The sequence below is a fragment of the Heptranchias perlo genome, chromosome 10 (assembly GCF_035084215.1).
Source record: "Heptranchias perlo isolate sHepPer1 chromosome 10, sHepPer1.hap1, whole genome shotgun sequence".
Classification (NCBI taxonomy): domain Eukaryota; kingdom Metazoa; phylum Chordata; class Chondrichthyes; order Hexanchiformes; family Hexanchidae; genus Heptranchias; species Heptranchias perlo.
The window spans coordinates 12,896,742-12,921,558 of NC_090334.1; the positions used below are offsets into that span (position 1 = coordinate 12,896,742).

Here is a 24,817-nt window from a genome sequence, read left to right on the forward strand (position 1 = left end):
TCCAAAATGGACAGTGAGAGCAGGGAGGCAGAAGAAAAGAGGCAGGTGAAAGATTTTTAAAAATAAAGACTTGTAAGGTTAGAATAAAATTATAATTAAAATAAAATATAAAACAGAGAAGAGATGACAAGGTAACCACAAGCTATGTGTTTAAATGCTTTTATTTCTATATGTAAGGTTTCCTTTTTTAATATTTATTTAACAATTTATGGTCAATTCCTGACACATGAATTATTACTGCAAGATTAATTTTTTAAGAGCATCACAGTGCACGAGTTGAAAACAAACAAAAACTGTTTAGCCAGGAGGGCAGGAATGTCCTGAATCTGCCAACAGTTTAAGGGTTAATAATCTTACCAGCTTGTGCCTCTTGACAATTTGTTTCAGGCGAATGTTTATCAAGTCAGCTTCTTCACTTTCCTGTTCCCCACGATCCTCTAGAATCGACTGGTTGTTTGCTTTGGGACTGAAATAAAATAGACTCAAAATAACTATAAATTCTTTGATTCTCAGGCCATCCTGCTGACACTGTTCACTTTCACAAAACCCTTGCACATCTTGATATACATGGCAGTAAAATTCATATGTCATAGAATCATACAGCACAGAAGGAGGTCTCTCAGCCCATCGTGCCTGTGCCAGCTCCTTGTGAGAGTTTTCCAATTAGTCCCATTCCCCCACTCTTTCCCCACAGCCCTGTAAATTTTTCCTTTTCAAGTATATATCCAATTCCTTTTTGAAAGTTACTATTGAATCTTTCCATCACCTTTTCAGGCAGTGTATTCCAGATAATAACAACTCGCTGCATAAAAAAATTTCTTCTCATTTCCCCTCTGGTTCTTTTGCCAATCACCTTAAATCTGTGTCCTCTGGTTACCGACCTTCCTGCGTGGAAACAGTTTCTCCTTATTTTCTCTATCAAAAGCCTTCATGATTTTGAACACCTCTATTAAATCTCCCCTTAACCTTCTCTGCTCTAAGGAGGACAATACCAGCTTCTCCAGTCTCTCCATGTACTGAAGTCCCTCATCCCTGGTACCAGTCTATAAATCTCCTCTGCACCCTCTCTCAGGCTTTGACAATCTTCCTAACGGTCACAATACTCCAGCTGGGGCCTAATCAGTGATTTATAAAGATTTAGCATTACTTCCTTGCTTTTGTACTCTCTGCCTCTGTTTATAAAACCAAGGATCCCGTATGCTTTTTTAACAGGCTTCTTAGCTTGTCCTGTCACCTTCAAATATGTGTACATTTATTTCTTGAAAATGTAATGGTACATTATCTTCTTCAATCGTTTTAGCTCCTCAGATTGTCGTTCGTCAACCTAACCCAGAAAAGGACAGAAACCTTTAAAATGTAGTAAATGGATGGGATGAATATGCCCTCTGTCTGTAGCCTGCAAGGATTCTATATGAAATGAGTTTAGGTAGTCAAAGAGAGGTCAAAGATTTGGGAAATGTCATAATGACACAGTAGGGGATTCTCTTCTGAGGTTGGGTCTGAGGTACATTGTTGGGGAACAGCGGTGGGAGCTTTACTTTGCATCTAAACCATGTTGTACTTGTCCTAGGAGTGCTTGGTGCGAACACTCAATGCCTGAAATCCAAAAGTGTTCCATTTTCAAACATGAAGATCCCTCAACTCGATGTGCACAAAATTCATTAAAAAAATAACTAGACCAACATGATTTTCTCTTCCTGGATTATATAAAGGCTCTTTCAGGCAGCCATCTTTGGTTCAGTTTCTTCCAGTTTCAATACTCAGATACATCACGTCTGCTGATACACATGTGAAGCCTTTGCACAACTCTATTACATACTGTACCACACTATTGTCACTCCATTGCCAAGGGAACACCCTGAGTTTTACTTTCTTCAGTAATGAGAGCCAGTTTGCAGATCAAATATTGAATCCTGACCGGGTAGATACTCCACCAATAGCTATTGGATTATGCTTGTAACTTGTCACATTAACCATGTTATGCACCACGACATCTACTCTCAAGTGAAGTCAGAAATTCCTATTGGAAACTGACCATTAGTGCAAGTGCGTGGCCACGTGCTGAAGAAAACAGAGGAAGATCCAATAAATATCTACCAACTTCTCACAGGAGGTTACACCAAGAAGACAAAGGTTCTCTATCCCAAGTACACCTCAGGACTGACATACAACGATACTGCATTTTGTGGTTTTAAAAAAAAGCTCATTTGTTTCCAAACTGGATATCTTGTGCCTTTTTTATACCATGGGGCCAACTTTGCTCCTGGTCCCCTGCTGGGTGCCAAACAGACACAAAGCACCTGAGGTGAACTTCACCTGTGAAGAGATGCCCATGATTCTCATGGCCTGGCCAAATACATGGCCTGGGCATACTCTCACCCTGACAGGACATTACGTTGAGAAGCCTGCAACTACAATTCTGGCTACCAGCATTGGCACCTTCTGGCTGCTGCTTTCAAGCAGCAGCCAAAAAGTGGTCTAAGGCTCAAAGGTTTCCCCAATGGAGAGAAATACACTAAAAACTGGCAGTACCTTTTGTACTTCAGCCGTCCCCTTGACAGCACCGTCCACAGGGGGTCCCAGTGTAAGCCTCACTGCCAGGTTTCTTGGAGAGCCGTCTGCTTAGGGCGTACCATGAGTCAACGAAGAGGAAACTGAAACAAGAGGCTGAGAATGCCCTTTCTGCCTCATTAAAATTCTTCTGCAGGGTCTGAACCTCTTTACAGGCACAGGCCCAGTTATGTCATTTTGGGGCAGTCCCAGAATTTCTGAGGCAGTATTTTGGATTGGATACCTGACACAATAGGTCTCCATCTCCATTTCCATTTTGCTGTGCTAGGGGAATGAAGCATTCACCAAACCAAGAGGATAATCTCCTCTCATATATCTTCAGGCCATCATCAGTGGGAAAATGCATTTTTTTAAATGATCTACAGAGTTTTTATATTACTACTCACTGGGTAATTTTACTCCTGGATATACGTCCTGTTCTAGTTCTGATTCTTCTATCTCCTAGTAGATAACATTGGAGAAATAAGAAATAAATAGTGATCGCTGTTCAATGCAAAGAAAAATTCAGCCTCTGTTTCACTACTCTTACCAGACTGAAACATTTACCCCTCATTTATACAATTTATTTCTTCTGGCATGATCAGTCCACATCTTCACCAAATTCATGGGAAAAAGGGAGAAGTAAGGATCCTGTTTACGAAGGATGGAAGACTCAGGAAGGCCAGTGGGAAATTGAGGGTTCACCCGAATCAGTAAATAACAAAAGACCCATGACACTGAGGAACTCAGGGAAACGAATGTGGAGCAAGAAGCTCAGGGATACCATTATGGAGTAAGGGACTCAGGGATGCCAGACTGCAATAAGAGGCTCAGGGATACCATTATGGAATAAAGGGCTCAGAGATACCAGTGTGGAATAAGGGGGTCAGAAATACCAGTGTGGAATAAGGGGCTCAGAGATACCAGTGTGGAATAAGGGGCTCAGGAATACCAGTGTGGAATAAGGGGCTCAGAGATAGCAGTGCGGAATAAGGGGCTCAGGGATACCAGAGTGAAATAAGGGGCTCAGAGATACCAGTGTGGAATAAGGGGCTTAGCGATACCAGTGTGGAATAAGGGGCTCAGGAATACCAGTGTGGAATAAGGGGCTCAGAGATACCAGTGTGGAATAAGGGGCTTAGCGATACCAGTGCGGAATAAGGGACTCAGGGATACCAGTGTGGAATAAAGGGCTGAGGGATACCAGTGTGGAATAAGGGACTCAGAGATACCAGTGTGGAATAAGGGACTCAGGGATACCAGTGTGGAATAAGGGGCTGAGGGATACCAGTGTGGAATAAGGGACTCAGAGATACCAGTGTGGAAGAAGGGACTCAGGGATACCAGTGTGGAATAAGGGACTCAGAGATACCAGTGTGGAATAAGGGAGTCAGGGATACCAGTGTGGAATAAGGGACTCAGAGATACCAGTGTGGAATAAGGGACTCAGGGATACCAGTGTGGAATAAGGGACTCAGAGATACCAGTGTGGAATAAGGGACTCAGGGATACCAGTGTGGAATAAGGGGCTCAGGGATACCAGTGTGGAATAAGGGGCTCAGGGATACCAGTGTGGAATAAGGGACTCAGGGATACCAGTGTGGAATAAGGGGCTGAGGGATACCAGTGTGGAATAAGGGGCTGAGGGATACCAGTGTGGAATAAGGGACTCAGGGATACCAGTGTGGAATAAGGGGCTGAGGGATACCAGTGTGGAATAAGGGACTCAGGGATACCAGTGTGGAATAAGAGGCTCAGAGATACCAGTGTGGAATAAGGGACTCAGGGATACCAGTGTGGAATAAGGGGCTCAGGGATACCAGTGTGGAATAAGGGGCTGAGGGATACCAGTGTGGAATAAGGGGCTCAGAGGTACCAGTGTATAATAAGGGGCTCAGAGATACCAGTGTGGAATAAGGGGCTCAGGGATACCAGTGTGGAATAAGGGACTCAGGGATACCAGTGTGGAATAAGGGACTCAGGGATACCAGTGTGGAATAAGGGACTCAGGGATACCAGTGTGGAATAAGGGACTCAGAGATACCAGTGTGGAATAAGGGACTCAGGGATACCAGTGTGGAATAAGGGACTCAGGGATACCAGTGTGGAATAAGGGGCTCAGAGATACCAGTGTGGAATAAGGGGCTGAGGGATACCAGTGTCGAATAAGGGGCTTAGCGATACCAGTGCGGAATAAGGGACTCAGGGATACCAGTGTGGAATAAGGGACTCAGGGATACCAGTGTGGAATAAGGGACTCAGGGATACCAGTGTGGAATAAGGGGCTGAGGGATACCAGTGTCGAATAAGGGACTCAGGGATACCAGTGTGGAATAAGGGGCTCAGGGATACCAGTGTGGAATAAGGGGCTGAGGGATACCAGTGTGGAATAAGGGACTCAGGGATACCAGTGTGGAATAAGGGACTCAGAGATACCAGTGTGGAATAAGGGACTCAGGGATACCAGTGTGGAATAAGGGACTCAGGGATACCAGTGTGGAATAAGGGATTCAGAGTTACCAGTGTGGAATAAGGGGCTGAGGGATACCTGTGTGGAATAAGGGACTCAGAGATACCAGTGTGGAATAAGAGACTCAGAGATACCAGTGTGGAATAAGGGACTCAGGGATACCAGTGTGGAATAAGGGACTCAGAGATACCAGTGTGGAATAAGGGACTCAGAGATACCAGTGTGGAATAAGGGACTCAGGGATACCAGTGTGGAATAAGGGACTCAGAGATACCAGTGTGGAATAAGGGAGTCAGAGATACCAGTGTGGAATATGGGACTCAGAGATACCAGTGTGGAATAAGGGACTCAGGGATACCAGAGTGAAATAAGGGGCTCAGAGATACCAGTGTGGAATAAGGGGCTTAGCAATACCAGTGTGGAATAAGGGACTCAGGGATACCAGTGTGGAATAAGGGGCTGAGGGATACCAGTGTGGAATAAGGGGCTTAGCAAGACCAGTGCGGAATAAGGGACTCAGGGATACCAGTGTGGAATAAGGGGCTGAGGGAGACCAGTGTGGAATAAGGGACTCAGAGATACCAGTGTGGAATAAGGGACTCAGGGATACCAGTGTGGAATAAGGGGCTGAGGGATACCAGTGTGGAATAAGGGACTCAGAGATACCAGTGTGGAATAAGGGACTCAGGGATACCAGTGTGGAATAAGGGACTCAGAGATACCAGTGTGGAATAAGGGAGTCAGGGATACCAGTGTGGAATAAGGGAATCAGAGATACCAGTGTGGAATAAGGGACTCAGGGATACCAGTGTGGAATAAGGGACTCAGAGATACCAGTGTGGAATAAGGGACTCAGGGATACCAGTGTGGAATAAGGGACTCAGAGATACCAGTGTGGAATAAGGGACTCAGGGATACCAGTGTGGAATAAGGGGCTCAGGGATACCAGTGTGGAATAAGGGGCTCAGGGATACCAGTGTGGAATAAGGGACTCAGGGATACCAGTGTGGAATAAGGGGCTGAGGGATACCAGTGTGGAATAAGGGGCTGAGGGATACCAGTGTGGAATAAGGGACTCAGGGATACCAGTGTGGAATAAGGGGCTGAGGGATACCAGTGTGGAATAAGGGACTCAGGAATACCAGTGTGGAATAAGAGGCTCAGAGATACTAGTGTGGAATAAGGGACTCAGGGATACCAGTGTGGAATAAGGGGCTCAGGGATACCAGTGTGGAATAAGGGGCTGAGGGATACCAGTGTGGAATAAGGGGCTCAGAGATACCAGTGTATAATAAGGGGCTCAGAGATACCAGTGTGGAATAAGGGGCTCAGGGATACCAGTGTGGAATAAGGGACTCAGGGATACCAGTGTGGAATAAGGGACTCAGGGATACCAGTGTGGAATAAGGGACTCAGGGATACCAGTGTGGAATAAGGGACTCAGGGATACCAGTGTGGAATAAGGGACTTAGAGATACCAGTGTGGAATAAGGGACTCAGGGATACCAGTGTGGAATAAGGGACTCTGGGATACCAGTGTGGAATAAGGGGCTCAGAGATACCAGTGTGGAATAAGGGGCTGAGGGATACCAGTGTGGAATAAGGGGCTTAGCGATACCAGTGCGGAATAAGGGACTCAGGGATACCAGTGTGGAATAAGGGACTCAGGGATACCAGTGTGGAATAAGGGACTCAGGGATACCAGTGTGGAATAAGGGGCTGAGGGATACCAGTGTGGAATAAGGGACTCAGGGATACCAGTGTGGAATAAGGGGCTCAGGGATACCAGTGTGGAATAAGGGGCTGAGGGATACCAGTGTGGAATAAGGGACTCAGAGATACCAGTGTGGAATAAGGGACTCAGGGATACCAGTGTGGAATAAGGGACTCAGGGATACCAGTGTGGAATAAGGGACTCAGAGTTACCACTGTGGAATAAGGGGCTGAGCATACCTGTGTGGAATAAGGGACTCAGAGATACCAGTGTGGAATAAGGGACTCAGAGATACCAGTGTGGAATAAGGGACTCAGGGATACCAGTGTGGAATAAGGGACTCAGAGATACCAGTGTGGAATAAGGGACTCAGAGATACCAGTGTGGAATAAGGGACTCAGGGATACCAGTGTGGAATAAGGGACTCAGAGATACCAGTGTGGAATAAGGGAGTCAGAGATACCAGTGTGGAATAAGGGACTCAGAGATACCAGTGTGGAATAAGGGACTCAGGGATACCAGTGTGGAATAAGGGGCTCAGGGATACCAGTGTGGAATAAGGGGCTCAGGGATACCAGTGTGGAATAAGGGGCTGAGGGATACCAGTGCATAATAAGGGGCTCAGAGATACCAGTGTGGAATAAGGGGCTGAGGGATACCAGTGTGGAATAAGGGGCTCAGAGATACCAGTGTATAATAAGGGGCTCAGGGATACCAGTGTGGAATAAGGGGCTGAGGGATACCAGTGTGGAATAAGGGACTCAGGGATACCAGTGTGGAATAAGGGACTCAGGGATACCAGTGTATAATAAGGGACTCAGGGATACCAGTGTGGAATAACGGACTCAGAGATACCAGTGTGGAATAAGGGACTCAGGGATACCAGAGTGGAATAAGGGACTCAGGGATACCAGTGTGGAATAAGGGGCTCAGGGATACCAGTGTGGAATAAGGGGCTCAGGGATACCAGTGTGGAATAAGGGGCTGAGGGATACCAGTGTATAATAAGGGGCTCAGAGATACCAGTGTGGAATAAGGGACTCAGGGATACCAGTGTGGAATAAGGGACTCAGGGATACCAGTGTGGAATAAGGGACTCAGGGATACCTGTGTGGAATAAGGGACTCAGGGATACCAGTGTGGAATAAGGGACTCAGGGATACCAGTGTGGAATAAGGGACTCAGGGATACCAGTGTGGAATAAGGGACTCAGGGATACCAGTGTGGAATAAGGGACTCAGGGATACCAGAGTGGAATAAGGGACTCAGGGATACCAGTGTGGAATAAGGGGCTGAGGGATACCAGTGTGGAATAAGGGGCTCAGGGATACCAGTGTGGAATAAGGGGCTGAGGGATACCAGTGTATAATAAGGGGCTCAGAGATACCAGTGTATAATAAGGGGCTCAGAGATACCAGTGTGGAATAAGGGGCTGAGGGATACCAGTGTGAAATAAGGGGCTCAGAGATACCAGTGTATAATAAGGGGCTCAGGGATACCAGTGTGGAATAAGGGGCTGAGGAATACCAGTGTGGAATAAGGGACTCAGGGATACCAGTGTGGAATAAGGGACTCAGGGATACCAGTGTATAATAAGGGGCTCAGGGATACCAGTGTGGAATAAGGGACTCAGGGATACCAGTGTGGAATAAGGGGCTCAGAGATACCAGTGTGGAATAAGGGACTCAGGGATACCAGTGTGGAATAAGGGACTCAGGGATACCAGAGTGGAATATGGGACTCAGGGATACCAGTGAGGAATAAGGGGCTCAGGGATACCAGTGTGGAATAAGGGGCTCAGGGATACCAGTGTGGAATAAGGGACTCAGGGATACCAGTGTGGAATAAGAGGCTCAGAGATACCAGTGTGGAATAAGGGACTCAGGGATACCAGTGTGGAATAAGGGGGTGAGGGATACCAGTGTATAATAAGGGGCTCAGGGATACCAGTGTGGAATAAGGGGCTGAGGGATACCAGTGTGGAATAAGGGACTCAGGGATACCAGTGTGGAATAAGGGACTCAGGGATATCAGTGTGGAATAAGGGAGTCAGGGATACCAGTGTGGAATAAGGTGCTGAGGGATACCAGTGTATAATAAGGGGCTCAGAGATACCAGTGTATAATAAGGGGCTCAGAGATACCAGTGTGGAATAAGGGGCTGAGGGATACCAGTGTGGAATAAGGGGCTCAGAGATACCAGTGTATAATAAGGGGCTCAGGGATACCAGTGTGGAATAAGGGGCTGAGGGATACCAGTGTGGAATAAGGGACTCAGGGATACCAGTGTGGAATAAGGGACTCAGGGATACCAGTGTATAATAAGGGAATCAGGGATACCAGTATGGAATAAGGGACTCAGAGATACCAGTGTGGAATAAGGGACTCAGGGATACCAGAGTGGAATAAGGGACTCAGGGATACCAGTGTGGAAAAAGGGGCTCAGGGATACCAGTGTGGAATAAGGGGCTCAGGGATACCAGTGTGGAATAAGGGGCTGAGGGATACCAGTGTATAATAAGGGGCTCAGAGATACCAGTGTGGAATAAGGGACTCAGGGATACCAGTGTGGAATAAGAGGCTCAGAGATACCAGTGTGGAATAAGGGACTCAGAGATACCAGTGTGGAATAAGGGACTCAGGGATACCAGTGTGGAATAAGGGGCTGAGGGATAACAGTGTGGAATAAGGGGCTGAGGGATACCAGTGTGGAATAAGGGACTCAGGGATACCAGTGTATAATAAGGGGCTCAGGGATACCAGTGTGGAATAAGGGACTCAGGGATACCAGTGTGGAATAAGGGACTCAGAGATACCAGTGTGGAATAAGGGACTCAGGGATACCAGTGTGGAATAAGGGACTCAGAGATACCAGTGTGGAATAAGGGACTCAGGGATACCAGTGTGGAATAAGGGACTCAGGGATACCTGTGTGGAATAAGGGACTCAGGGATACCAGTGTGGAATAAGGGACTCAGGGATACCAGTGTGGAATAAGGGACTCAGGGATACCTGTGTGGAATAAGGGACTCAGGGATACCAGTGTGGAATAAGGGACTCAGGGATACCAGTGTGGAACAAGGGACTCAGGGATACCAGTGTGGAATAAGGGACTCAGGGATACCAGTGTGGAATAAGGGACTCAGGGATACCAGAGTGGAATAAGGGACTCAGGGATACCAGTGTAGAATAAGGGGCTGAGGGATACCAGTGTGGAATAAGGGGCTCAGGGATACCAGTGTGGAATAAGGGGCTGAGGGATACCAGTGTATAATAAGGGGCTCAGAGATACCAGTGTATAATAAGGGGCTCAGAGATACCAGTGTGGAATAAGGGGCTGAGGGATACCAGTGTGGAATAAGGGGCTCAGAGATACCAGTGTATAATAAGGGGCTCAGGGATACCAGTGTGGAATAAGGGGCTGAGGGATACCAGTGTGGAATAAGGGACTCAGGGATACCAGTGTGGAATAAGGGGCTCAGAGATACCAGTGTGGAATAAGGGACTCAGGGATACCAGTGTGGAATAAGGGACTCAGGGATACCAGAGTGGAATAAGGGACTCAGGGATACCAGAGTGGAATATGGGACTCAGGGATACCAGTGAGGAATAAGGGGCTCAGGGATACCAGTGTGGAATAAGGGGCTCAGGGATACCAGTGTGGAATAAGGGACTCAGGGATACCAGTGTGGAATAAGAGGCTCAGAGATACCAGTGTGGAATAAGGGATTCAGGGATACCAGTGTGGAATAAGGGGGTGAGGGATACCAGTGTATAATAAGGGGCTCAGGGATACCAGTGTGGAATAAGGGGCTGAGGGATACCAGTGTGGAATAAGGGACTCAGGGATACCAGTGTGGAATAAGGGACTCAGGGATACCAGTGTGGAATAAGGGAGTCAGGGATACCAGTGTGGAATAAGGTGCTGAGGGATACCAGTGTATAATAAGGGGCTCAGAGATACCAGTGTATAATAAGGGGCTCAGAGATACCAGTGTGGAATAAGGGGCTGAGGGATACCAGTGTGGAATAAGGGGCTCAGAGATACCAGTGTATAATAAGGGGCTCAGGGATACCAGTGTGGAATAAGGGGCTGAGGGATACCAGTGTGGAATAAGGGACTCAGGGATACCAGTGTGGAATAAGGGACTCAGGGATACCAGTGTATAATAAGGGAATCAGGGATACCAGTGTGGAATAAGGGACTCAGAGATACCAGTGTGGAATAAGGGACTCAGGGATACCAGAGTGGAATAAGGGACACAGGGATACCAGTGTGGAAAAAGGGGCTGAGGGATACCAGTGTATAATAAGGGGCTCAGAGATACCAGTGTGGAATAAGGGACTCAGGGATACCAGTGTGGAATAAGAGGCTCAGAGATACCAGTGTGGAATAAGGGACTCAGAGATACCAGTGTGGAATAAGGGACTCAGGGATACCAGTGTGGAATAAGGGGCTGAGGGATAACAGTGTGGAATAAGGGGCTGAGGGATACCATTGTGGAATAAGGGACTCAGGGATACCAGTGTATAATAAGGGGCTCAGGGATACCAGTGTGGAATAAGGGACTCAGGGATACCAGTGTGGAATAAGGGACTCAGAGATACCAGTGTGGAATAAGGGACTCAGGGATACCAGTGTGGAATAAGGGACTCAGAGATACCAGTGTGGAATAAGGGACTCAGGGATACCAGTGTGGAATAAGGGACTCAGGGATACCTGTGTGGAATAAGGGACTCAGGGATACCAGTGTGGAATAAGGGACTCAGGGATACCAGTGTGGAATAAGGGACTCAGCGATACCTGTGTGGAATAAGGGACTCAGGGATACCAGTGTGGAATAAGGGACTCAGGGATACCAGTGTGGAATAAGGGACTCAGGGATACCAGTGTGGAATAAGGGACTCAGGGATACCAGTGTGGAATAAGGGACTCAGGGATACCAGAGTGGAATAAGGGACTCAGGGATACCAGTGTAGAATAAGGGGCTGAGGGATACCAGTGTGGAATAAGGGGCTCAGGGATACCAGTGTGGAATAAGGGGCTGAGGGATACCAGTGTATAATAAGGGGCTCAGAGATACCAGTGTACAATAAGGGGCTCAGAGATACCAGTGTGGAATAAGGGGCTGAGGGATACCAGTGTGGAATAAGGGGCTCAGAGATACCAGTGTATAATAAGGGGCTCAGGGATACCAGTGTGGAATAAGGGGCTGAGGGATACCAGTGTGGAATAAGGGACTCAGGGATACCAGTGTGGAATAAGGGACTCAGGGATACCAGTGTATAATAAGGGGCTCAGGGATACCAGTGTGGAATAAGGGACTCAGGGATACCAGTGTGGAATAAGGGACTCAGAGATACCAGTGTGGAATAAGGGACTCAGGGATACCAGTGTGGAATAAGGGACTCAGGGATACCAGAGTGGAATATGGGACTCAGGGATACCAGTGTGGAATAAGGGGCTCAGGGATACCAGTGTGGAATAAGGGACTCAGGGATACCAGTGTGGAATAAGAGGCTCAGAGATACCAGTGTGGAATAAGGGACTCAGGGATACCAGTGTGGAATAAGGGGCTCAGGGATACCAGTGTGGAATAAGGGACTCAGGGATACCAGTGTGGAATAAGGGACTCAGAGATACCAGTGTGGAATAAGGGGCTCAGGGATACCAGTGTGGAATAAGGGACTCAGAGATACCAGTGTGGAATAAGGGACTCAGGGATACCAGTGTGGAATAAGGGACTCAGGGATACCTGTGTGGAATAAGGGACTCAGGGATACCAGTGTGGAATAAGGGACTCAGGGATAGCAGTGTGGAATAAGGGACTCAGGGATACCAGAGTGGAATAAGGGACTCAGGGATACCAGTGTGGAATAAGGGGCTGAGGGATACCAGTGTATAATAAGGGGCTCAGAGATACCAGTGTGGAATAAGGGGCTGAGGGATACCAGTGTGGAATAAGGGGCTCAGAGATACCAGTGTATAATAAGGGGCTCAGAGATACCAGTGTGGAATAAGGGGCTGAGGGATACCAGTGTGGAATAAGGGACTCAGGGATACCAGTGTGGAATAAGGGGCTCAGAGATACCAGTGTATAATAAGGGGCTCAGGGATACCAGTGTGGAATAAGGGACTCAGAGATACCAGTGTGGAATAAGGGACTCAGGGATACCAGAGTGGAATAAGGGACTCAGGGATACCAGTGTGGAAAAAGGGGCTCAGGGATACCAGTGTGGAATAAGGGGCTCAGGGATACCAGTGTGGAATAAGGGGCTGAGGGATACCAGTGTATAATAAGGGGCTCAGAGATACCAGTGTGGAATAAGGGACTCAGGGATACCAGTGTGGAATAAGAGGCTCAGAGATACCAGTGTGGAATAAGGGACTCAGAGATACCAGTGTGGAATAAGGGACTCAGGGATACCAGTGTGGAATAAGGGGCTGAGGGATAACAGTGTGGAATAAGGGGCTGAGGGATACCAGTGTGGAATAAGGGACTCAGGGATACCAGTGTATAATAAGGGGCTCAGGGATACCAGTGTGGAATAAGGGACTCAGGGATACCAGTGTGGAATAAGGGACTCAGGGATACCTGTGTGGAATAAGGGACTCAGGGATACCAGTGTGGAATAAGGGACTCAGGGATACCAGTGTGGAATAAGGGACTCAGGGATACCTGTGTGGAATAAGGGACTCAGGGATACCAGTGTGGAATAAGGGACTCAGGGATACCAGTGTGGAATAAGGGACTCAGGGATACCAGTGTGGAATAAGGGACTCAGGGATACCAGTGTGGAATAAGGGACTCAGGGATACCAGAGTGGAATAAGGGACTCAGGGATACCAGTGTAGAATAAGGGGCTGAGGGATACCAGTGTGGAATAAGGGGCTCAGGGATACCAGTGTGGAATAAGGGGCTGAGGGATACCAGTGTATAATAAGGGGCTCAGAGATACCAGTGTATAATAAGGGGCTCAGAGATACCAGTGTGGAATAAGGGGCTGAGGGATACCAGTGTGGAATAAGGGGCTCAGAGATACCAGTGTATAATAAGGGGCTCAGGGATACCAGTGTGGAATAAGGGGCTGAGGGATACCAGTGTGGAATAAGGGACTCAGGGATACCAGTGTGGAATAAGGGGCTTAGAGATACCAGTGTGGAATAAGGGACTCAGGGATACCAGTGTGGAATAAGGGACTCAGGGATACCAGAGTGGAATAAGGGACTCAGGGATACCAGAGTGGAATATGGGACTCAGGGATACCAGTGAGGAATAAGGGGCTCAGGGATACCAGTGTGGAATAAGGGGCTCAGGGATACCAGTGTGGAATAAGGGACTCAGGGATACCAGTGTGGAATAAGAGGCTCAGAGATACCAGTGTGGAATAAGGGACTCAGGGATACCAGTGTGGAATAAGGGGGTGAGGGATACCAGTGTATAATAACGGGCTCAGGGATACCAGTGTGGAATAAGGGGCTGAGGGATACCAGTGTGGAATAAGGGACTCAGGGATACCAGTGTGGAATAAGGGACTCAGGGATACCAGTGTGGAATAAGGGAGTCAGGGATACCAGTGTGGAATAAGGTGCTGAGGGATACCAGTGTATAATAAGGGGCTCAGAGATACCAGTGTATAATAAGGGGCTCAGAGATACCAGTGTGGAATAAGGGGCTGAGGGATACCAGTGTGGAATAAGGGGCTCAGAGATACCAGTGTATAATAAGGGGCTCAGAGATACCAGTGTGGAATAAGGTGCTGAGGGATACCAGTGTATAATAAGGGGCTCAGAGATACCAGTGTATAATAAGGGAATCAGGGATACCAGTGTGGAATAAGGGACTCAGGGATACCAGAGTGGAATAAGGGACTCAGGGATACCAGTGTGGAAAAAGGGGCTCAGGGATACCAGTGTGGAATAAGGGGCTCAGGGATACCAGTGTGGAATAAGGGGCTGAGGGATACCAGTGTATAATAAGGGGCTCAGAGATACCAGTGTGGAATAAGGGACTCAGGGATACCAGTGTGGAATAAGAGGCTCAGAGATACCAGTGTGGAATAAGGGACTCAGAGATACCAGTGTGGAATAAGGGACTCAGGGATACCAGTGTGGAATAAGGGGCTGAGGGATAACAGTGTGGAATAAGGGGCTGAGGGATACCATTGTGGAATAAGGGACTCAGGGATACCAGTGTATAATAAGGGGCTCAGGGATACCAGTGTGGAATAAGGGACTCAGGGATACCAGTGTGGAATAAGGGACTCAGAGATACCAGTGTGGAATAAGGGACTCAGGGATACCAGTGTGGAATAAGGGACTCAGAGATACCAGTGTGGAATAAGGGACTCAGGGATACCAGTGTGGAATAAGGGACTCAGGGATACCTGTGTGGAATAAGGGACTCAGGGATACCAGTGTGGAATAAGGGACTCAGGGATACCAGTGTGGAATAAGGGACTCAGCGATACCTGTGTGGAATAAGGGACTCAGGGATACCAGTGTGGAATAAGGGACTCAGGGATACCAGTGTGGAATAAGGGACTCAGGGATACCAGTGTGGAATAAGGGACTCAGGGATACCAGTGTGGAATAAGGGACTCAGGGATACCAGAGTGGAATAAGGGACTCAGGGATACCAGTGTAGAATAAGGGGCTGAGGGATACCAGTGTGGAATAAGGGGCTCAGGGATACCAGTGTGGAATAAGGGGCTGAGGGATACCAGTGTATAATAAGGGGCTCAGAGATACCAGTGTATAATAAGGGGCTCAGATATACCAGTGTGGAATAAGGGGCTGAGGGATACCAGTGTGGAATAAGGGGCTCAGAGATACCAGTGTATAATAAGGGGCTCAGGGATACCAGTGTGGAATAAGGGGCTGAGGGATACCAGTGTGGAATAAGGGACTCAGGGATACCAGTGTGGAATAAGGGACTCAGGGATACCAGTGTATAATAAGGGGCTCAGGGATACCAGTGTGGAATAAGGGACTCAGGGATACCAGTGTGGAATAAGGGACTCAGAGATACCAGTGTGGAATAAGGGACTCAGGGATACCAGTGTGGAATAAGGGACTCAGGGATACCAGAGTGGAATATGGGACTCAGGGATACCAGTGTGGAATAAGGGGCTCAGGGATACCAGTGTGGAATAAGGGACTCAGGGATACCAGTGTGGAATAAGAGGCTCAGAGATACCAGTGTGGAATAAGGGACTCAGGGATACCAGTGTGGAATAAGGGGCTCAGGGATACCAGTGTGGAATAAGGGACTCAGGGATACCAGTGTGGAATAAGGGACTCAGAGATACCAGTGTGGAATAAGGGGCTCAGGGATACCAGTGTGGAATAAGGGACTCAGAGATACCAGTGTGGAATAAGGGACTCAGGGATACCAGTGTGGAATAAGGGACTCAGGGATACCTGTGTGGAATAAGGGACTCAGGGATACCAGTGTGGAATAAGGGACTCAGGGATAGCAGTGTGGAATAAGGGACTCAGGGATACCAGAGTGGAATAAGGGACTCAGGGATACCAGTGTGGAATAAGGGGCTGAGGGATACCAGTGTATAATAAGGGGCTCAGAGATACCAGTGTGGAATAAGGGGCTGAGGGATACCAGTGTGGAATAAGGGGCTCAGAGATACCAGTGTATAATAAGGGGCTCAGAGATACCAGTGTGGAATAAGGGGCTGAGGGATACCAGTGTGGAATAAGGGACTCAGGGATACCAGTGTGGAATAAGGGGCTCAGAGATACCAGTGTATAATAAGGGGCTCAGGGATACCAGTGTGGAATAAGGGGCTGAGGGATACCAGTGTGGAATAAGGGACTCAGGGATACCAGTGTGGAATAAGGGACTCAGGGATACCAGTGTATAATAAGGGGCTCAGAGATACCAGTGTGGAATAAGGGACTCAGGGATACCAGTGTGGAATAAGGGACTCAGAGACACCAGTGTGGAATAAGGGACTCAGGGATACCAGTGTGGAATAAGGGACTCAGGGATACCAGTGTGGAATAAGGGACTCAGGGATACCAGTGTGGAATAAGGGACTCAGAGATACCAGTGTGGAATAAGGGACTCAGGGATACCAATGTGGAATAAGGGACTCAGGGATACCAGTGTGGAATAAGGGACTCAGGGATACCAGTGTGGAATAAGGGACTCAGGGATACCAGTGTGGAATAAGGGACTCAGAGATACCAGTGTGGAATAAGGGGCTCAGGGATACCAGTGTGGAATAAGGGGCTCAGGGATACCAGTGTGGAATAAGGGACTCAGGGATACCAGTGTGGAATAAGGGGCTGAGGGATACCAGTGTGGAATAAGGGGCTGAGGGATACCAGTGTGGAATAAGTGACTCAGGGATACCAGTGTGGAATAAGGGGCTGAGGGATACCAGTGTGGAATAAGGGACTCAGGGATACCAGTGTGGAATAAGAGGCTCAGAGATACCAGTGTGGAATAAGGGACTCAGGGATACCAGTGTGGAATAAGGGACTCAGGGATACCAGTGTGGAATAAGGGACTCAGGGATACCAGTGTGGAATAAGGGACTCAGGGATACCAGTGTGGAATAAGGGACTCAGGGATACCAGTGTGGAATAAGGGACTTAGAGATACCAGTGTGGAATAAGGGACTCAGGGATACCAGTGTGGAATAAGGGACTCAGGGATACCAGTGTGGAATAAGGGGCTCAGAGATACCAGTGTGGAATAAGGGGCTGAGGGATACCAGTGTGGAATAAGGGGCTTAGCGATACCAGTGCGGAATAAGGGACTCAGGGATACCAGTGTGGAATAAGGGACTCAGGGATACCAGTGTGGAATAAGGGACTCAGGGATACCAGTGTGGAATAAGGGGCTGAGGGATACCAGTGTGGAATAAGGGACTCAGGGATACCAGTGTGGAATAAGGGACTCAGGGATACCAGTGTGGAATAAGGGACTCAGGGATACCAGTGTGGAATAAGGGACTTAGAGATACCAGTGTGGAATAAGGGACTCAGGGATACCAGTGTGGAATAAGGGACTCAGGGATACCAGTGTGGAATAAGGGGCTCAGAGATACCAGTGTGGAATAAGGGGCTGAGGGATACCAGTGTGGAATAAGGGGCTTAGCGATACCAGTGCGGAATAAGGGACTCAGGGATACCAGTGTGGAATAAGGGACTCAGGGATACCAGTGTGGAATAAGGGACTCAGGGATACCAGTGTGGAATAAGGGGCTCAGGGATACCAGTGTGGAATAAGGGACTCAGGGATACCAGTGTGGAATAAGGGGCTCAGGGATACCAGTGTGGAATAAGGGGCTGAGGGATACCAGTGTGGAATAAGGGACTCAGGCATACCAGTGTGGAATAAGGGACTCAGAGATACCAGTGTGGAATAAGGGACTCAGGGATACCAGTGTGGAATAAGGGACTCAGGGATACCAGTGTGGAATAAGGGACTCAGAGTTACCACTGTGGAATAAGGGGCTGAGGGATACCTGTGTGGAATAAGGGACTCAGAGATACCAGTGTGGAATAAGGGACTCAGAGATACCAGTGTGGAATAAGGGACTCAAGGATACCAGTGTGGAATAAGGGACTCAGAGATACCAGTGTGGAATAAGGGACTCAGAGATACCAGTGTGGAATAAGGGACTCAGGGATACCAGTGTGGAATAAGGGACTCAGAGATACCAGTGTGGAATAAGGGAGTCAGAGATACCAGTGTGGAATAAGGGACTCAGAGATACCAGTGTGGAATAAGGGACTCAGGGATACCAGTGTGGAATAAGGGGCTCAGGGATACCAGTGTGGAATAAGGGGCTCAGGGATACCAGTGTGGAATAAGGGGCTGAGGGATACCAGTGTATAATAAGGGGCTCAGAGATACCAGTGTGGAATAAGGGGCTGAGGGATACCAGTGTGGAATAAGGGGCTCAGAGATACCAGTGTATAATAAGGGCCTCAGGGATACCAGTGTGGAATAAGGGGCTGAGGGATACCAGTGTGGAATAAGGGACTCAGGGATACCAGTGTGGAATAAGGGACTCAGGGATACCAGTGTGGAATAAGGGGCTGAGGGATACCAGTGTGGAATAAGGGACTCAGGGATACCAGTGTGGAATAAGGGACTCAGGGATACCAGTGTGGAATAAGGGACTCAGGGATACCAGTGTGGAATAAGGGACTTAGAGATACCAGTGTGGAATAAGGGACTCAGGGATACCAGTGTGGAATAAGGGACTCAGGGATACCAGTGTGGAATAAGGGGCTCAGAGATACCAGTGTGGAATAAGGGGCTGAGGGATACCAGTGTGGAATAAGGGGCTTAGCGATACCAGTGCGGAATAAGGGACTCAGGGATACCAGTGTGGAATAAGGGACTCAGGGATACCAGTGTGGAATAAGGGACTCAGGGATACCAGTGTGGAATAAGGGGCTCAGGGATACCAGTGTGGAATAAGGGACTCAGGGATACCAGTGTGGAATAAGGGGCTCAGGGATACCAGTGTGGAATAAGGGACTCAAGGATACCAGTGTGGAATAAGGGACTCAGGGATACCAGTGTGGAATAAGGGACTCAGAGATACCAGTGTGGAATAAGGGACTCAGGGATACCAGTGTGGAATAAGGGACTCAGGGATACCAGTGTGGAATAAGGGAGTCAGAGATACCAGTGTGGAATAAGGGACTCAGAGATACCAGTGTGGAATAAGGGACTCAGGGATACCAGTGTGGAATAAGGGGCTCAGGGATACCAGTGTGGAATAAGGGGCTCAGGGATACCAGTGTGGAATAAGGGGCTGAGGGATACCAGTGTATAATAAGGGGCTCAGAGATACCAGTGTGGAATAAGGGGCTGAGGGATACCAGTGTGGAATAAGGGGCTCAGAGATACCAGTGTATAATAAGGGGCTCAGGGATACCAGTGTGGAATAAGGGGCTGAGGGATACCAGTGTGGAATAAGGGAATCAGGGATACCAGTGTGGAATAAGGGACTCAGGGATACCAGTGTATAATAAGGGACTCAGGGATACCAGTGTGGAATAACGGACTCAGAGATACCAGTGTGGAATAAGGGACTCAGGGATACCAGAGTGGAATAAGGGACTCAGGGATACCAGTGTGGAATAAGGGGCTCAGGGACACCAGTGTGGAATAAGGGGCTCAGGGATACCAGTGTGGAATAAGGGGCTGAGGGATACCAGTGTATAATAAGGGGCTCAGAGATACCAGTGTGGAATAAGGGACTCAGGGATACCAGTGTGGAATAAGGGACTCAGGGATACCAGTGTGGAATAAGGGACTCAGGGATACCTGTGTGGAATAAGGGACTCAGGGATACCAGTGTGGAATAAGGGACTCAGGGATACCAGTGTGGAATAAGGGACTCAGGGATACCAGTGTGGAATAAGGGATTCAGGGATACCAGTGTGGAATAAGGGACTCAGGGATACCAGAGTGGAATAAGGGACTCAGGGATACCAGTGTGGAATAAGGGGCTGAGGGATACCAGTGTGGAATAAGGGGCTCAGGGATACCAGTGTGGAATAAGGGGCTGAGGGATACCAGTGTATAATAAGGGGCTCAGAGATACCAGTGTATAATAAGGGGCTCAGAGATACCAGTGTGGAATAAGGGGCTGAGGGATACCAGTGTGAAATAAGGGGCTCAGAGATACCAGTGTATAATAAGGGGCTCAGGGATACCAGTGTGGAATAAGGGGCTGAGGGATACCAGTGTGGAATAAGGGACTCAGGGATACCAGTGTGGAATAAGGGACTCAGGGATACCAGTGTATAATAAGAGGCTCAGGGATACCAGTGTGGAATAAGGGACTCAGGGATACCAGTGTGGAATAAGGGGCTCAGAGATACCAGTGTGGAATAAGGGACTCAGGGATACCAGTGTGGAATAAGGGACTCAGGGATACCAGACTGGAATAAGGGACTCAGGGATACCAGAGTGGAATATGGGACTCAGGGATACCAGTGAGGAATAAGGGGCTCAGGGATACCAGTGTGGAATAAGGGGCTCAGGGATACCAGTGTGGAATAAGGGACTCAGCGATACCAGTGTGGAATAAGAGGCTCAGAGATACCAGTGTGGAATAAGGGACTCAGGGATACCAGTGTGGAAGAAGGGGCTGAGGGATACCAGTGTATAATAAGGGGCTCAGGGATACCAGTGTGGAATAAGGGGCTGAGGGATACCAGTGTGGAATAAGGGACTCAGGGATACCAGTGTGAAATAAGGGACTCAGGGATACCAGTGTGGAATAAGGGAGTCAGGGATACCAGTGTGGAATAAGGTGCTGAGGGATACCAGTGTATAATAAGGGGCTCAGAGATACCAGTGTATAATAAGGGGCTCAGAGATACCAGTGTGGAATAAGGGGCTGAGGGATACCAGTGTGGAATAAGGGGCTCAGAGATACCAGTGTATAATAAGGGGCTCAGGGATACCAGTGTGGAATAAGGGGCTGAGGGATACCAGTGTGGAATAAGGGACTCAGGGATACCAGTGTGGAATAAGGGACTCAGGGATACCAGTGTATAATAAGGGAATCAGGGATACCAGTGTGGAATAAGGGACTCAGAGATACCAGTGTGGAATAAGGGACTCAGGGATACCAGAGTGGAATAAGGGACTCAGGGATACCAGTGTGGAAAAAGGGGCTCAGGGATACCAGTGTGGAATAAGGGGCTCAGGGATACCAGTGTGGAATAAGGGGCTGAGGGATACCAGTGTATAATAAGGGGCTCAGAGATACCAGTGTGGAATAAGGGACTCAGGGATACCAGTGTGGAATAAGAGGCTCAGAGATACCAGTGTGGAATAAGGGACTCAGAGATACCAGTGTGGAATAAGGGACTCAGGGATACCAGTGTGGAATAAGGGACTCAGGGATACCAGTGTGGAATAAGGGGCTGAGGGATAACAGTGTGGAATAAGGGGCTGAGGGATACCAGTGTGGAATAAGGGACTCAGGGATACCAGTGTATAATAAGGGGCTCAGGGATACCAGTGTGGAATAAGGGACTCAGGGATACCAGTGTAGAATAAGGGACTCAGAGATACCAGTGTGGAACAAGGGACTCAGGGATACCAGTGTGGAATAAGGGACTCAGGGATACCAGTGTGGAATAAGGGACTCAGGGATACCAGTGTGGAATAAGGGACTCAGGGATACCTGTGTGGAATAAGGGACTCAGGGATACCAGTGTGGAATAAGGGACTCAGGGATACCAGTGTGGAATAAGGGACTCAGGGATACCGGTGTGGAATAAGGGACTCAGGGATACCTGTGCGGAATAAGGGACTCAGGGATACCAGTGTGGAATAAGGGACTCAGGGATACCAGTGTGGAATAAGGGACTCAGGGATACCAGTGTGGAATAAGGGACTCAGGGATACCAGAGTGGAATAAGGGACTCAGGGATACCAGTGTCGAATAAGGGGCTGAGGGATACCAGTGTGGAATAAGGGGCTCAGGGATACCAGTGTGGAATAAGGGGCTGAGGGATACCAGTGTATAATAAGGGGCTCAGAGATACCAGTGTATAATAAGGGGCTCAGAGATACCAGTGTGGAATAAGGGGCTGAGGGATACCAGTGTGGAATGAGGGGCTCAGAGATACCAGTGTATAATAAGGGGCTCAGGGATACCAGTGTGGAATAAGGGGCTGAGGGATACCAGTGTGGAATAAGGGACTCAGGGATACCAGTGTGGAATAAGGGACTCAGGGATACCAGTGTATAATAAGGGGCTCAGGGATACCAGTGTGGAATAAGGGACTCAGGGATACCAGTGTGGAATAAGGGACTCAGAGATACCAGTGTGGAATAAGGGACTCAGGGATACCAGTGTGGAATAAGGGACTCAGGGATACCAGAGTGGAATATGGGACTCAGGGATACCAGTGTGGAATAAGGGGCTCAGGGATACCAGTGTGGAATAAGGGACTCAGGGATACCAGTGTGGAATAAGAGGCTCAGAGATACCAGTGTGGAATAAGGGACTCAGGGATACCAGTGTGGAATAAGGGGCTCAGGGATACCAGTGTGGAATAAGGGACTCAGGGATACCAGTGTGGAATAAGGGACTCAGAGATACCAGTGTGGAATAAGGGGCTCAGGGATACCAGTGTGGAATAAGGGACTCAGGGATACCAGTGTGGAATAAGGGACTCAGGGATACCAGTGTGGAATAAGGGACTCAGGGATACCTGTGTGGAATAAGGGACTCAGGGATACCAGTGTGGAATAAGGGACTCAGGGATAGCAGTGTGGAATAAGGGACTCAGGGATACCAGAGTGGAATAAGGGACTCAGGGATACCAGTGTGGAATAAGGGGCTGAGGGATACCAGTGTATAATAAGGGGCTCAGAGATACCAGTGTGGAATAAGAGGCTGAGGGATACCAGTGTGGAATAAGGGGCTCAGAGATACCAGTGTTTAATAAGGGGCTCAGAGATACCAGTGTGGAATAAGGGGCTGAGGGATACCAGTGTGGAATAAGGGACTCAGGGATACCAGTGTGGAATAAGGGGCTCAGAGATACCAGTGTATAATAAGGGGCTCAGGGATACCAGTGTGGAATAAGGGGCTGAGGGATACCAGTGTGGAATAAGGGACTCAGGGATACCAGTGTGGAATAAGGGACTCAGGGATACCAGTGTATAATAAGGGGCTCAGAGATACCAGTGTGGAATAAGGGACTCAGGGATACCAGTGTGGAATAAGGGACTCAGAGATACCAGTGTGGAATAAGGGACTCAGGGACACCAGTGTGGAATAAGGGACTCAGGGATACCAGTGTGGAATAAGGGACTCAGGGATACCAGTGTGGAATAAGGGACTCAGAGATACCAGTGTGGAATAAGGGACTCAGGGATACCAATGTGGAATAAGGGACTCAGGGATACCAGTGTGGAATAAGGGACTCAGGGATACCAGTGTGGAATAAGGGACTCAGGGATACCAGTGTGGAATAAGGGACTCAGAGATACCAGTGTGGAATAAGGGGCTCAGGGATACCAGTGTGGAATAAGGGACTCAGGGATACCAGTGTGGAATAAGGGACTCAGGGATACCAGTGTGGAATAAGGGACTCAGGGATACCAGTGTGGAATAAGGGACTCAGGGATACCAGTGTGGAATAAGGGACTCAGGGATACCAGTGTGGAATAAGGGACTCAGAGATACCAGTGTGGAATAAGGGACTCAGGGATACCAGTGTGGAATAAGGGACTCAGGGATACCAGTGTGGAATAAGGGACTCAGAGATACCAGTGTGGAATAAGGGACTCAGGGATACCAGTGTGGAATAAGGGACTCAGGGATACCAGTGTGGAATAAGGGACTCAGAGATACCAGTGTGGAATAAGGGACTCAGGGATACCAGTGTGGAATAAGGGACTCAGGGATACCAGTGTGGAATAAGGGACTCAGGGATACCAGTGTGGAATAAGGGACTCAGAGATACCAGTGTGGAATAAGGGACTCAGGGATACCAATGTGGAATAAGGGACTCAGGGATACCAGTGTGGAATAAGGGACTCAGGGATACCAGTGTGGAATAAGGGACTCAGGGATACCAGTGTGGAATAAGGGACTCAGAGATACCAGTGTGGAATAAAGGACTCAGGGATACCAGTGTGTAATAAGGGGCTCAGGGATACCAGTGTGGAATAAGGGACTCAGGGATACCAGTGTGGAATAAGGGGCTGAGGGATACCAGTGTGGAATAAGGGACTCAGGGATACCAGTGTGGAATAAGGGACTCAGGGATACCAGTGTGGAATAAGGGACTCAGAGATACCAGTGTGGAATAAGGGACTCAGGGATACCAGTGTGGAATAAGGGACTCAGAGATACCAGTGCGGAATAAGGGACTCAGGGATACCAGTGTGGAATAAGGGGCTCAGGGATACCAGTGTGGAATAAGGGACTCAGAGATACCAGTGTGGAATAAGGGGCTCAGGGATACCAGTGTGGAATAAGGGACTCAGAGATACCAGTGTGGAATAAGGGACTCAGGGATACCAGTGTGGAATAAGGGACTCAGGGATACCTGTGTGG

At 48.4% G+C, this 24,817-nt stretch overlaps 1 protein-coding gene across 1 annotated transcript in view; it reads right to left on the minus strand.

The window, feature by feature from the left end:
* The window catches only part of LOC137326765 (homeodomain-interacting protein kinase 4-like), a 64,242-nt gene that overhangs the window by 11,992 nt on the left and 27,433 nt on the right, over window positions 1–24,817 (minus strand). The window contains exon 3 of the mRNA XM_067992160.1: window positions 358–466. Coding sequence (XP_067848261.1) covers window positions 358–466 — 109 coding nt within the window. The remainder of the gene's footprint in view (window positions 1–357; window positions 467–24,817) is intronic.